At 35.8% G+C, this 16,525-nt stretch overlaps 1 protein-coding gene across 1 annotated transcript in view; it reads right to left on the bottom strand.

Annotated features, from left to right (window-relative positions):
* lmo1 (LIM domain only 1) overlaps positions 1–7,457 on the bottom strand; it is an 82,887-nt gene extending 75,430 nt beyond the window's left edge. The window contains exon 1 of the mRNA XM_022670116.2: positions 5,865–7,457. Coding sequence (XP_022525837.1) covers positions 5,865–5,886 — 22 coding nt within the window. The 5' untranslated portion in view covers positions 5,887–7,457. The remainder of the gene's footprint in view (positions 1–5,864) is intronic.
* Positions 7,458–16,525: the final 9,068 nt, after the last annotated feature.

The following is a 16,525-nucleotide window of genomic DNA, read 5'->3' on the forward strand; positions in this document are numbered from 1 at the left end:
TTCCGCAGAGTAAAACACAGCAGTATAGAGTTATTATTATTATTAATATTGTTAATATTAGCATTGTAATATAGTGGTATATTGTAATATCGTGGTAAATTTACTACTAGTTGTTGATTCCGCAGAGTAAAACACAGCAGTGTAGAGTTATTATGGTTTTAACCACTTCTGACACCAATTTTTATGATACTGTGTCTTTTTTTTTAATGTATATAGTATATTGTGAAAATGACTTTAAATATTATTATTATTATTATTATAAGCATTAGCATTGTAATATAGCGGTATTTTGAAATATAGTGGTATATTTATTACTATTTGTTGATTCTGCAGAGTAAAACACAGCAGTGTAGAGTTATTATGGTTTTTAACCACTTCTGACACCAATTTTTACGTTACTGTGTCTTTTTTCCTGTATATAGTATATTGTGAAAATGACTTTAAATATTATTATTATTATTATTATTATTATTATTATTATTATTATTATTAATATTAGCATTGTAATATAGCGGTATATTGAAATATTGTGGTATATCTACTGCTATTTGTTAATTCCGCAGAGTGAAACACAGCAGTGCAGAGTTATTATTATTAATATTGTTAATATTAGCATTGTAATAAAGTGGTATATTGTAATAAAGTGGTATATTGTAATATTGTGGTATTTTTACTACTATTTGTTGATTTCGCAGAGTAAAACACAGCAGTATAGAGTTATTATTATTAGCATTAGCGTTGTAATATAGCAGTATTTTGAAATATTATGGTATATTTATTACTATTTGTTGATTCTGCAGAGTAAAACACAGCAGTGTAGAGTTATTATGGTTTTAACCACTTCTGACACCAATTTTTACGATACTGTGTCTTGTTTTATGTATATAGTATATTGTGAAAATGACTAAATATTATTATTATTATTATTATTATTATTATTATTAGCATTAGCATTAGCATTGTAATATAGCGGTATTTTGAAATATAGTGATATATTTATTACTGTTTGTTGTTCTGCAGGGTAAAACACATCAGTATGGAGATTATTATTAATGTTATTATAGTGTTTCCGGTCTCTCCGGTTTTAATGGAGTTGGTATTTCAGTATCCAGGTTAGGCCGAGCCGCAGGATCCCGCATCCTCCATCCTCTGAAAGCAGCTCGGCTCTCCTCGCCAGCCGGCTGCCAAAACGCGGGCGCAGCCGCTCGGCCCCAGCATGCAAAGGGTGAAGCTTTTAGGCAATGAGCAGCAGGTGATCTAAGCTTTTCTGCAAGTCCTAATGCTCCTAAAAGCCACTCTCCCAGCTCCTGTAATTGGGCATCAGTAGTTAATGTAGTATTGACTGCATTACATGCTCCTGTGCATCCTCTCCCCGCTAATGCCATTTGCATCACCTTGTACATTTCCCATATTGCTTAGCCAATAGCTGTTAAAAGCAATCCCAATCATGAATCATATAGCCAACTTTTAGCAAGACGGACGTCCAGAGGAGACAATTTACAGTTGAGTTAATCCGAGTACATTAGCACAACATGTATTCAGCCAGACAGACCAATTTATGCCTCTATGGCCATCCCTTTATTGGTTTTCAAATGGGTTAGTGAAAGGATGCTCGGCTCAAAGAGATATGAAATATCCATTTTCAAACATAAATAATGGCTCTGAAATGAAAGCCATTACTTGGAGGGAAAAGGGCCCCTAGCTACCATGTGGGCGATGACAATATTCCATGAAAGATGACAAGAATAGCCCATTTCGGGTCAGAGGGGCTTTTTAATAGCGAGTTCTGCGCTGTGGTAAGGAAGCCCCCCAACGTGGGACTGAGGTGGAGGTTCGTATGTTTGTACCGGAAGTTTTTAGATGGACCAGAAGACTCTTAAAGCACGATCCCATCCTTTTTATCACAATAATGCAGCAATAATGTGGTGCATTGACTATGTATTGGCGTACCTATACATATATATGTGGGTAGAGGTTCATATGTATGTAGTTTTAGTTTTTAAGTCTTGAGATTCTCTAAAAGCATGATCCCAAACTCTTTATTAGAGTAAAGTTGCAATGTGGTATACTGACCATGTATTTGAGTATTTATACATATATACAGTATGTGTAAGGTATATATATGTAAATATTTAAAGATAGATTGTAAGAATAGCCCATTTCGGGTCAGAGGGGCTTTTTAATAGCGAGTTCTGCGCTGTGGTAAGGAAGCCCCCCAACGTGGGACTGAGGTGGAGGTTCGTATGTTTGTACCGGAAGTTTTTGGACGGACCAAAAGACTCTAAAAGCACGATCCCAACCTTTTTATTACAATAATGCAGCAATAATGTGGTGCATTGACTATGTATTGGCGTACCTATACGGTAGAGGTTCGTATGTATGTAGTTTTAGTTTTTTAAGTCTTAAGATTCTCTAAAAGCATGGTCCCATTCTTTTTATTACAATAATGCAGAAATAATGTGGTGCCTTCACTATGTCTTGGCGTATTTATACATATATATGTGGGTAGAGGTTCATATGTATGTAGTTTTAGTTTTTAAGTCTTAAGATTCTCTAAAAGCATGATCCCAACCTTTTTATTACAATAATGCAGCAATAATGTGGTGCCTTCACTATGTATTGGCGTACCTATACATATACATATATATACATGTGGGTAGAGGTTCATATGTATGTAGTTTTAGTTTTTAAGTCTAAAGATTCCCAACCTCTTTATTGCAGTAAAGTTGCAAGGTGGTATATTGACTATGTATTTGAGTATTTATACAAATTTACAGTATGTGAAAGGAATATATATATATGTAAATATTTAAAGAAAGATTGTAAGAATAGCCCATTTCGGGTCAGAGGGGCTTTTTAATAGCGAGTTCTGCGCTGTGTTAAGGAGGTGGAGGTTCGTATGTTTGTACTGGATGTTTTTAGATGGAATAAAAAGACTCTAAAAGCACGATCCCATCCTTTTGATTACAAAAATGCAGCAATAATGTGGTGCATTGATTAGGTATTGGCGTACCTATATATACATATATATATATATATATATATATATATATATGTGTGTGGGTAGAGGTTCATATGTATGTAGTTTTAGTTTTTAAGTCTTAAGATTCTCTAAAAGCATGATCCCAACCTCCTAACTACAACACTGCTGAACAAAATAGTTACATAATCTTAATTTAGATTCAATCACAGCACAGATAATACAGCATTGTTTTAAGGTTGTTTTACATATTGTTTTCCAAAAATCACAAAATGCTGTAAAATCGTAGCCTCAACCTCCTCCAATAATACAGAAATAAGATGGTATATTGACTATGTATTGGGATATTTATATATGTATAACAGTGTGAAATATATATATATATATATATATATATATATATATATATATATATATGTATATATTTGAAGAAAGATGGTAAGAATAGCCCATTTCGGGGCAGAGTTCTGAGCTGCGTTAAGAAAAGCCCCAAGTCCAGTAGAAATGCAGAACTAAGACTATTTAGCAGCTCATCAGGTATCCAGAAAATACACAATAACACTGTTCAACATTTACAGTTACGTCCAAAAAGCGTAATTACAAGGTCTGCGTAAGGTGATCCTAAATATTTAATCTTGAAAAGACTCTAAAAGCGTGATTGCAAGCTCTTGCAATTAAAACTATTTGCTAGAACGTTGTCTTAAAGTAGTGCTGAATATTTTCTCGAAAGTTTAAAAAAAGTTTTAAAAGCATTGTCCCAAGCTCTTTACAGCTGTGGAAAAAAAATAAATCACTTAAAATTTATGAGTTTCTTTGATTTTACCAAATTGAAAATCTCTAGAATATAATCAAGAGGAAGATGGATGATCACAAACCATCAAACCACCAAACTGAACTGCTTGAATTTCTGCACCAGGAGTAAAGCAGCATAAAGTTATCCAAAAGCAGTGTGTAAGACTGGTGGAGGAGAACATGATGCCAAGATGCATGAAAAAAAACTGTGATTAAAAACATTTTTTGTTATTTCAGACATTTTTCATTTGTCTGCATATTAATGCTCTAAATGCTCTAAATAACAATATTTCTATTTGGAATTTGGGAGAAATGTTGTCTGTAGTTTATAGAATAAAACAACAATGTTCATTTTACTCAAACATAAACCTATAAATAGCAAAATCAGAGAAAGCGATTCAGAAACTGAAGTGCTCTCTTCATTTTTTCTTTTTCAGAGCTGTATATATATATTTAAAGAAAGATGACAGGAATAGAGCGGTTTGGGTCAGAGAGGCTTCATGTTAGCGAATTCCTGGCTCTGTAAGACGTCCTTAGACTTTGTTTTTGGGCTTGTAAAGTTTTTTTAATGTGGCAGATGTGTTGCTTGTGTTCTTAAACACTACATCTGTACTCTGTATTTGTGTAGTTGTGTTTCTTTTACAGCAGAAAGGCAGAATCAGGATCATTCAACAGCCACCCAGCAAACACGCAACACTGCCACAACACCGTCTACATCAAGACACAACACTAACAACTCTTAGTGAGATAATTTGGGTGGAAAAAATGCAAACAAAAAAAATAAACATAGAGTAACATTAGCGGCATTTAGCGAGTGATCTTTCCAACTTGAACACGACTTGAAGGCAGCATAACTGTACAGGTTTTGTAGTATTTAATAACTAGTAGTAACTAGGAAATTAGGAAATGACTTTAGAAGTTGTAACTTTAGTTACGCAAGCTTGGTGCAACCAAGCCCAGCTCTCAGGGAAAAAACTATAGTTTTTTCCCTGAGTACTATGTACTATGTAGAACCGTGTACTACGTACTTATGAGTCATAACACCACAGCAACCCCTTCAGCACTTCAGCTATTTAGCTATTTGTCCAATGCCGCGCACCGTAGTTACACTTTGGGTGCTGTGTTTCCACGGAGATTCACGTAAAAAAAACACAACAGCGAGTGGAAATGGAGGAGCTACTGAACACCGTGATGTCATGTGACCGAGAAAAAAGCCTAAAATCTCACTGGTCCTCCTGTTTTTTTCAATTGCAGTCCGGATGCAGGAGTTTTATCACTGAGTAGAAGTTAGAAATATATTTTTACAGACGTCCCCCCGAAAAAACTAATCCCGTCCAGATAGGGCTTTAGTAGAAACATTAAACAAAAACAACACTTGTACAGAAATCCTGTCTTAGCCTACGACTTGCAATCTACAAAGTACTTATGAGATATAAAGTTGTAGCCCATAAGTAACTCAAACTTCTGAGGCTTGCAAAACGGTGATGTCCCGAGGTGAAAGCATGGAAAACGGTACTCACGGTACTATTTCTAAGTACTGTCATGACTTATAAATATTATATTACCGTATTTACAATATTTTTTAATTATTGCACATGAACACTTTTCACGTTTCCGATTAAAACAACTCTTAAACAGAAAACATGGCATTATAAGTATGCAAACTTCTAAGGCTTGACTTGAAGCCAGTATAAGTCAAAGTCGAGCTTTTAATGCTGTTTTTAAAAGCTGTTTTGATGTTTTAATCGTAATAAAATAGATTAGACCAGATTCTGTTCTTTCTATTGGTTCTATCCAACAGCAGCGGGGTGAGGTAGGTTCTCCAGCATCTCCTCAAGCTTCAAAAAGTCCGACAAAAGTAGACTAAGCGCTCCGGCTCGAGGGGAAGACCGAGAAAAACGGCGATCTCCCGCGGTGAAAGCACGGAAACGGTACTATGTGTTACCATGTATTATACCGCGTATCAACCACTTAAGCATTTAAAGCACTTAAAGCACTTCAGTACCGGAGCACGCTCGCCCTACTTATGCTACTATGGTCCTACTATAGTGCTAGTATAGTCCCAGTGGTCCAGTAGAGTACCGGTACTCACCCTCCTCCTTGTCTAGCACCATCGTCCTGAGGAACGAGGGGTCCGGCTCCAGGCGCTCCGTTCTCGGCTCCAGCAGGCTGCGGGGCTCCGGCGGCGCGCGGGACTGAATGATGCGTTAACGGGGGGCGTCAAAAAACGCAGGCTCGGAGTGGCGGTGCCTTATTTACAGTGGCGGACACCCATGTGTGGAGGCTCGCGCGGTGGACACGCGACCGACCGACCGCCAAACACGAGCGCCTTGCCCGTTACTCCGTCCGTCCGTTCGCTTGCTCGCTCGTTCGTTTTTTCGTTCGTCCGTCCGTACGCTTGCACTATACGTGTACTACGCACGCTCGCGCTCGGTGTGCGTTCCCTCCGTGCGTTCTCTCCGTGTTCTCGGTGCTCTCTCTCCCCGGTTCGGTTCGGCTTTGCTCGGCTCGGTTCGGCTCTTCTCGGCGGCGGATCGCTCCGTATTATTATCCTCCTCCTCTGGAGCGCGCGCGAGTTACGCTACGTGTTTTACGGGTCGCCGTCAACGTTGTTTCGTTACGCTGTTTGTCGCCACAATGTATCACGCGCGTCCGCACGCTCACATCCGCGCGCGCTCTCTCTATAGGCTCCACCAACTGCGAGAGAGTGGTGAGCGCGAGCGCGAGTAATGAATAAATAGAATGAGATAAGTAACGTTAAGGGGAAGAGGAGGAGGAGGAGGAGGAGGAGGAGGAGGGCGCGTGCGCACAGTGTAGCCAGCGCAGAGAACAGCGTAACAGCGTAGCGTAACGGAGAAATAGATAGGGAAATAAAAGAGAAAATAAAGAAGAAGAAGAAGAAGAAGAAGAAGAAGAAAAATAAATAAATCCTCTTTGGGGAAATAAGTCGTAAAAGAAGAAAAGAGAGGAAAAAAGAATCAGTAGAAAAACAACGCGAATGAAAACACGAGGACACAGTCGTTAAAGAAGAGAGGAGAGGAGGAGAGAATAGCGTAAAAAACGCAAAACAAAACAAACGCGAAAAAAATATATAACAAAAAAAACGGGAAGAAATCGCGAAAAATGAAAGAAAAGTGCTTAAAAAGAGGACAAAAAATATATGTATTTAAAAAGGAATCAGCCTTGCGAAGAAAATGCAACAAAAAATAAACAACGCAAAAACAAACCCGAATAAAGAAGAATAAAGAAGAAAATATGCGCTTTAAAAACAAAATAAAGAATAACGAATAGAGAATAAGCCTGTATATAACGTAATTACGCTATTCTTTTGTAGTTGTTTTTTTTTTTTTTTTTTTTTGTTTTTGTTGTTGTTGTTTTTAAACAAACCCGTACTTCTACACGCGGCTCCGAGCAGTTCCCGAGCGTTTCCGCAGCTCGCGCGACTACGCGATTATTATTATATTATTATACTACGTCTTAGCTAAGAAATCTGAATAATACGAATATGAATACGAATAAGAAGCATCATCATCATTATCAGCAGCAGAAGAAGAACAAGAAGAAGCAAAAGCAGCAGAAATCCAGAGCAGTGTTGAAGCGGACGGCGGTTCGCTAAACGCACGCGTGCTCGCGCCCCCAATTTATGCGCTCGGGCTCGCTGAATAAACGCGCGCGCTCGCTCGCTCTCGTTCTCTCTCTTCCCAGAGACCCGCGGATTCCCCTGTTAATTAAATCAATTCATTATGCTCAGATCTGATTAGCGCCCCCCTCCATCCCCCTCCCTCTTTGAATCAATTATTCAATACACAAACATAATTGCTTGTGCCAGAGGTGTCTAAGTATTAGCTTATTTAACTCCAAGGACACTAATTACCCCTAGGGCAAGGGAACTTTTCTCATTAATTCTGACAAAACACAAAAGCACAGCTAAGGGAAAGTGTGTGTGTGCGTGCGCGCGAGTGCGTGTGTGTGTGTGTGTGCTCGCGCGCCTGAGCGTGCGCCTGAGTAAGTGAGTGAGTAGTCTACGCTGAGTGTTTATGTGGGGGGTGCACAACATCATGGTGAGGGGAGGGGCTGGGAGTGAGTGAGTGAATGAGCATAGAGAGAAAGAGAGAGAGATAAATAGTGAGACCTAAGATTCCTTCACTAAACAAGCAAACAGAGCAAAAAGACAAAAAATGATTAAAAAAAAATAATATACAGTACTGTGCAAAAGCTTTAGGCACCAAAGCAAATGACACTAATTCATTTATCTCAGCAATACGAGTGTTTTTACCTGAAAAAAGCACCACATATGATTTAAAACAGATGCAAATAAACATAAATACAGTAAAACTTATTAAGGAATTCTCATTTTTAACTAAGTTGTAAGTATGTTATATCCTGTGAGCCGAGCTGAAGAACAAAGTGTAGAGATCCAGATTTCTCCTGGATGCTCCTCAGCCAGCATGTGTATATTATGTTCAGTTCCGTCAGCAGCTCACCTGATTTACCACATTTACCAGTAATTTACCACGTTGTTGATTAATATGATGAGAACTAGAAATAACTCTATTAAACTCAGATGAGGAGGAGAGATTAGGAGATGTTTTGTTGTTTTAAGGAAAACTTTTGCTTTTTGTAAAATTGCTGTTTGTATTTATTGTAATGCTGGTGTTTTACCGAGTTAATGAAGAAATGATTGGTTCAGCAAAGATAAATTAATAAAGTTTACTAAAATAAATGATTTATTCAGCAAAGATAAATTAAGTAAAGTTTACTAAAAGAAAGGATTGACTTGAAGTTCAGTTCACTTATTTACTCTGTGTAACATTTAAGTCTTAAAACCGAGTTGAAGCTACTTAAATTTATCTGAAATTAAATTTACTTAAAAAAAGCAAATGAAGAAAGTTGTGAAACTTTTTTTAAGTAAATTTTACTCATAATTTTTTTTCAGTGTAAGCTAATGCTAAGCTAATGCTAAGGTAAAGCAAGCTACTCCAACCTAACCACAGGTGCAGCTAGCCTGCTAGCTAGCTAAGCTAACCAACACCACCCAGCAAACAAATAGAAACCCTGGTGAAAAAATATATACTTAATTGTCCTTAGAACATATTGAGAAATGTCTAACGTATAATATAAATATACTAACAGATTTATGTACTTACTTAAAATATATGAAAAGTGCATATATATACAAAAGTACATAAGTACAATATAATGTATTTTAAATAAATAGAATACTATGAAGTAGACTTTTAGTTTAATGTAATACATATATATATATATATATATATATATATATATATATATATATATATAGATAGATAGATAGATAGATATATTCACTCTGATGAACAGTCATTGGTCGAGACAGACAGGTCCAGCAGATGGGCGGTGTTTTGATTAGCGGGGAGATAGCATGCTCCGCTAATATGATTGTTAGCTGCTTTGTCTGTGATGAAAGTGTTGCTGTTTAAGCGGCGGTGCTTTTTCCCTGCCCCGAGGAGACTTTTAACCAATTACAGAGGAGATCCGACCAAGATTAACTAATAGAGGAGATGCAGAAGGTTTCCCAAGTGCTCTGTTTGTCAGCAGGAGAAGATCTGCTGTACAATCTGTTATTTACAGCGCTGTGGAGGATCTGACCAGCATTCTGCCTGTAGTATTAATACTAATTACAAAATACTAGTGCATCTCAAAAAATGAGAGTATTATTGAAAAGTTACTACATTTCAGTAATTCAGTTTAAAACGTGAAACTCATATATTATATAGATGTATTAAACACAGAGTGATCTATTTTAAGCCTTTACTTATTTTATTGTTGATGATTATGAATTACAGCCAATGAAAACCTAAAAATCAGTGTCTCAGAAAATTAGAATATTATATAAGATTAATTGGTATGTATGTAAATCTGCATCTCCATAAACCATCACTGACTGGTGGAAATTTCCCACTAGACCTCAAGCAGCTTGGACTGTGTGTCATATAGTGTGTATAATGTATATAGTAAGTGTGCAGCAGGATGTGTATAAACTATATACTGTAGAGTATATAGTGTTTATAGTATTTATAGCATATAGTGTTTATAGTACTTATTGTATATAGTGTAGAGCATATAGTGTTTATAGTACTTATTGTATATAGTGTAGAGCATATAGTGTTTATAGTACTTATTGTATATAGTGTAGAGCATATAGTGTTTATAGTACTTATTGTATATAGTGTAGAGCATATAGTGTTTATAGTACTTATTGTATATAGTGTAGAGCATATAGTGTTTAGTACTTATTGTATATAGTGTAGAGTATATAGTGTAGATTATATTGTGTATAGTGTATATAATGTATAGTGTAGATTATATATTATAGAGTATATAGTGCATATATTGTATATAGTGTATATATATAGTAAATGTGCAGCAGGATGTGTATATAGTATATGGTGTATGTAGTATATGGTGTATGTAGTATATAGTGTATGTAGTATATAGTGTATGTAGCATATAGTGTATATAGTATATAGTGTATGTAGTATATAGTGTATATAGTATATAGTGTATATAGTATATAGTGTATGTAGTATATAGTGTATGTGTAGTAAATATGCTGCAGGATGTGTATATAATATATAGTGTAGAGTATATGGTGTATGTAGTATATAGTGTATGTAGCATATAGTGTATGTAGCATATAGTGTATGTAGCATATAGTGTATGTAGCATATAGTGTATATAGTATATAGTGTATGTAGTATATAGTGTATATAGTATATAGTGTATGTAGTATATAGTGTATATAGTATATAGTGTATATAGTGTATGTAGTATATAGTGTATGTAGTATATAGTGTATATAGTGTATGTAGCATATAGTGTATGTAGTATATAGTGTATATAGTATATAGTGTATGTAGTATATAGTGTATGTAGTATATAGTGTATGTAGCATATAGTGTATATAGTATATAGTGTATATAGTGTATGTAGTATATAGTGTATATAGTGTATGTAGTATATAGTGTATGTAGTATATAGTGTATATAGTGTATGTAGTATATAGTGTATGTAGTATATAGTGTATGTAGCATATAGTGTATATAGTATATAGTGTATATAGTGTATGTAGTATATAGTGTATATAGTGTATGTAGTATATAGTGTATGTAGTATATAGTGTATATAGTGTATGTAGTATATAGTGTATATAGTGTATGTAGTATATAGTGTATATAGTGTATGTAGTATATAGTGTATGTAGTATATAGTGTATGTAGTATATAGTGTATGTAGCATATAGTGTATGTAGCATATAGTGTATATAGTATATAGTGTATATAGTATATAGTGTATGTTGTATATATTGTATATAAATATATATATATATATATATATATATATATATATATATATTAAATGTGAGGATGTTGAGAGCTCACAGGGATACAGGGCTGGACTGTAATCAATTGTTTGATGTTTCTCTCTGACAAGTCTGACTTTTCATTTCTGGAGTCTGAAAGATTGAACGCTTTTTGAGTGGAATGTATGTTTGCTGACCTCTAGCTGAAGTGAATGACACACAATTAATCCAATCACAGCGCAGCGGACAGACCGTGGCTCTGTGCCATCAGAAGCTGAATGCTGTGAAAGCTCTCAAAGATCTGAATGCAAATATAAAATATAAAAATATAAAGTTATTATAAAAAATAAACGTAGATAAGCTAATCATTATTGAAAACTATATTGTCAAATAAATAATCGCAATAATTAATATTTTTGTCATTTTAAGACACTCTGCATTTTATGTCAATAATATAATTAACTATGTTTTATTGGCCAAATATATATTTATTTATTGATATAATAGCGCAGTAACGCAATTACTATTCATATCAGGATAATATCTATATATTGTCCAAAAAACTGATATTATTGTAATTTTAGGACAATACATGTTTTCCACTGACATACTGATAATATAATAGCACACTGATGCAATTACACCCTTTTAAAAACACTTTTTATATGTTTTTGGATTTCCACTTAGGTCTCTACTGCCCCTATAAACATAATAAACTCTCCAAACACCAAAAAACTCATTCTGCTGTTTTCTGTGAATATAATGAAAGGGTAGTTGGAATGAAATTATTCTTCATTGCAGACAGTACACAGCAGGATTAGCCAGTAGACTTCGTCTGAGTGAGGAATCTGTACCTACTGTCTGTTGCGAGTCATCAGACGAGGGAGATGTAAGAGCTTTCTAATAGTTCTGAGTTCAAATTTTTGTGCTTCTATCACAGTTAAGCATGTGCTAGCTTGTTTGTGTTTTACTATTTAGCTACACAAGCTAACGCTAACATGTGGTAAAGGCACAGCATAAATGACACTAATGCCATTATTTATAAGAATATTTTACCACTGGTTTCAATTTAAAACAACAAAATCTAAGAGATTGGTGCTTTGAAGGTTTGAATAAAATTTAATTGAAAAAAAGAAAGGGGTAATTTTGGAGGGGCGCTGAGTGATGTATGGGTTTAGGGGCAGGGCAGAAGGGAGAGCAGATTGGGCTGAGCAATGTGCTTTTGATAGCGTTTTGATAGTGCAGTATTAGTGCTTGTTTGATTTGCATATTGTGAGTATCCTTGTACCAAAGTGACCACAATAAAAACATTTTTTGAAAGGTTAAGAAATGTCCTATTAAATAAAATACCACCATATCAAATTAAAATTAAAGCACTGTTTCTAAGCTAAATTGACACAGACATTGGGTATACTTTAATAGGCAGTACTTGTTAAATGCAATGAAGCAACATGATAAATTGATATATTACATTTAATAAGGAAAGACTGGCCAGGTCAATGTCCACATCCATCTCCAGGACTGACCACTGCTGGCCATCTAATTCACCAGGTAGCCACTGTCATTCCTGAGTGACAGGTGAGCTATAAGCCTGAACCGGTGTTCATCATTGGTCCTCAGCATCAAGGTCATGTCATCTGGAGCTCCATAGCACTGACCCCCTACCCGTCCGGATCTTACTGGGAATATAAATTACTCTCAGCCCGGTGCTGTGATACGGATCATGCCTTTTTCCTATGGTCAACCAACAATGGAACTCTCTATTGTTTCTGCATTATGAGAACGGGCCTAGATTACACCCCTGCTGTACCTCATACCAATCCCAGAACAGGCCAAGATCACACCCCTTCTGTACGCCAAACCAATCCCAAAACAGACCAAGGTCACACTCCTACTGTACCCCAAACCAATCCCAAAAACGAGACAAGATCACACCCCTACTGTACCACAAACCAATCCCAGAACAAGCCAAAATCACACCCCTACTGTACCCCAAAAAATTCAAGAATGAGCCAAGATCACACCCCTACTGCACCCCAAACCAATCACAGAACAAGAACAGGCCAAGATCACACCCCTGCTGTACCCCAAACCAACCCCAGAACAGGCCAAGATCACACCCCTGCTGTACCCCAAACCAATCCCAGAACAGGCCAAGATCAAACCCCTACTGTACCCCAAACCAATCCCAAAAACGAGACAAGATCACACCCCTACTGTACCACAAACCAATCCCAAAAACGAGACAAGATCACACCCCTACTGTACCCCAAATCAATCCCATCCGATGCGATGGTGACCTGGAGACAGTAGAACAGGCCGTACGCCTGGAAGTTAATTAATATTCATTTCTGATAGCCCCATCTATTTACCGCCGCGGCTCAAACGCAGCCGGCACAAAACCGCGGTGCAGTAATTAACCCCACCTAATCAGATGGAGCGACGGTGTTGTGTTCTCATTCATCCTCCGGCAAACGATCAGCGGATGGAGGACTCGGCGAGAGGATGAACCCCAGCCCCTCCTATATTTCATAATGCTTAAGCTGATTATAAACCAATGTCAAACATGCTCTTTTTCTGACTGCGTTCAACTGAAAGTGCTCCTTTATGTACGGGGAGGTGGAGGCGGCGGAGGGGGTGATCCGGGTGGAGGTGGAGCGGAGGGAGGGAGCAGTACTGTTTAAGGGCCTCATAATCTGTTTTGATGATATCTGGCTAAATTAGATAAATGATAAATGATGGGTTTTATCAAACATCAAAAAAAAACTTTAAAAGTCCTCATTGTTGAAATTGTATTTGGTGTAGTATAAATTAGTAGTAATCCACGTCTGATATTCACCATCAGTGTGTAGTCGATCCCCTGTAATTTCTGTGGGTAAGGTACACTTGTAGATTATATATTATGATTAAGGTGGTACTATTTAAAGGGTGTCATTATCTGTTTTGAAAACATATGGCTAAATGAGATAAATAGAACATTTTGGATCATTATTTGGTATAGTTAAATTTCATAAATTTAATTTCATATATATTTTTTATTTAATTGTTTTATTTATTTTTATTTATATTAAATTATAGTAAGTCAATATAGAGTTCAAGCTTCCATTTCTGATATTTACCGTCAGTGTGTAGTTGATCCCCCGTGATTACATTAGGTGAATTTGTAGATTATACATTATGATTAAGTTTGTACCATTTGAAGGGCCTCATAATCTGTTTTGATGATATCTGGCTAAATTAGGTAAATGATAGATGATGTTTTTATCAAACATCAATACATCAAAATGCTTTAAAAGTCTAATTCTTGAATCTTTATTTCAGCATTTCATTATTCGGTACAGTAGAAATCAGTAGTGTTCAGTTTTTGATATTCACCGTTACCTATACTATGATATAAAGGAGAGCTCTGGTGTAAAATTGATTTTGTTGTATTAAAACATGATAAAAAGTTCTTACCTTTGTTGAAAGCACACCTCCGCTCTCCTGCAGCTTCCTGAGATCAAGTAATTTTGTGCTTTTTTGCCCAACATTCTGCACAACGGCCGTATCGGGCATGCAACTATTTATTTGCCCCTGCAGATAAATCGTTTTTTCCACCGTTATCCAGCTCAAAGTAGCTCAACACCTTCTTGCTAGAATCTGGAGAGCCCTGACATTTAAAACGAGTCATTAATAACTTTAATAGTGCAGCAGCTTTTAAAAAAAACACTGTTTACATCCCATAATGCTTATTTCAGCTCCGAGCGCCGCCATCACTGTACTGATAATGACATAGACATATATATATATACATAGACTCTACATAGGCTGCCACGTTATGTGGCAGTCTATGTATATATATATGTCTGTGTCATTAGCAGTACAGTGATGGCGGCTCCTGGAGCTGAAATAAGCATTATGGGATGTAAACAGTGTTTTTTAATAAGCTTCTTGTGCACTTTTTAATCTGTTTTGATCATATCTGGCTAAATAAAATAAATAAATGTTTTATCAAATGTCAATAAAATGCTTTAAAAGTCTTCATTTTTTAAGCATTAATTGAGCATTTCAATATTTGGTACAGAAGAAAACAGAAGTACTTCCATTTCTGATTTAATAACCTTCAGTGTGTAGTCGATCCCCCAGGATTACTTTAGGTACACTTGTAGATTGTATATCAAAGATATATGGCTAAAGAAGATAAATAATGATTTCATCAAACATCCATTAAAAGTCATCGTGCTTGGAGCAATTTTTGGAGCATTATTAGGTACATTAAAAATCAATAGTATTTCCGTGTGTTTTTATTTATTTAATTTCCAGTTGATGCAGAACATTAACACTTTTTATTTTATTTGTATTATTTTTATTTATTTATTATATTATAATAGGACAAGATTAAGAACACTACGTCAAAATAGAGTCCAACCTTCTGTTTCTGATATTCACCGTCAGTGTGTAGTCGATCCCTCGTGATTACCTCAGGTACACTTATAGATGATATATTATGATTAAGGGGGGGGGGGCACAATTTGAATGGTCCCATAATTAGTTTTGATTCTATCTGGGTAAATGAAATAAATTATGGTTTCATCAAACATCAATAAAAAGCTTAAAAGTCCTCAGGATTTTGGAGCATTATTTGGTATGGTAGAAATCAGTAATTTTTTAAATGTAATTTCATTTATTTTATTTCTGTCTCATGGAGAATCTTAAATATATATTTTTAAGTAGATTTTTTTTATGTATATGTATATGTATAGTAAGGCAAGCTCAAGCACTTATTCTTACAGCATTATTTGATATAGTACTATTCTGTAGTATTTTCTTGGACTTGTATGTTTTTATTTAATATATGATATATGATATATATGATATATTATATTAAGACAAGCTCAAGAACTTTTACGGTGGTAAAACAATATAAAAAATACATATACTGTAGATAAACTGAGTCAAAATGTAGTAGTCGATGCCCAAGAATACCTTAGGTACACTTTATATACAGTACAGGCCAAAAGTTTGGACACACCTTCTCTTTTTCAGTGTGTTTTCTTTATTTTCATGACTGTTTACATTGTAGATTCTCACTGAAGCATCAAAACTATGAATGAACACATGTGGAGTTTTATGTGCTTAACAAAAAAAGTGAAATAACTGAAAAAACATATTTTATATTCTAGTTTCTTCAAAATAGAAAATAGCCACCCTTTGCTCTGATTACTGCTTTGCACACTCTTGGCATCATTCTCTCAATGAGCTTTAAGAGGTGGCCACCTGAAATGAAAAGTTTTCCAACAGTCTTGAAGGAAGGAAGGAGTTCCCAGAGGTGTTTATTAGCACTTGTTGCTCCTTTGCCTTCTTCACTCTGTGCTCCAGCTCACCCCAAACCTCAAATCTGGATTGGGTTCAGGTCCGGTGACTGTGGAGGT

Source organism: Astyanax mexicanus, chromosome 16 (assembly GCF_023375975.1).
Source record: "Astyanax mexicanus isolate ESR-SI-001 chromosome 16, AstMex3_surface, whole genome shotgun sequence".
NCBI classification, from domain to species: domain Eukaryota; kingdom Metazoa; phylum Chordata; class Actinopteri; order Characiformes; family Acestrorhamphidae; genus Astyanax; species Astyanax mexicanus.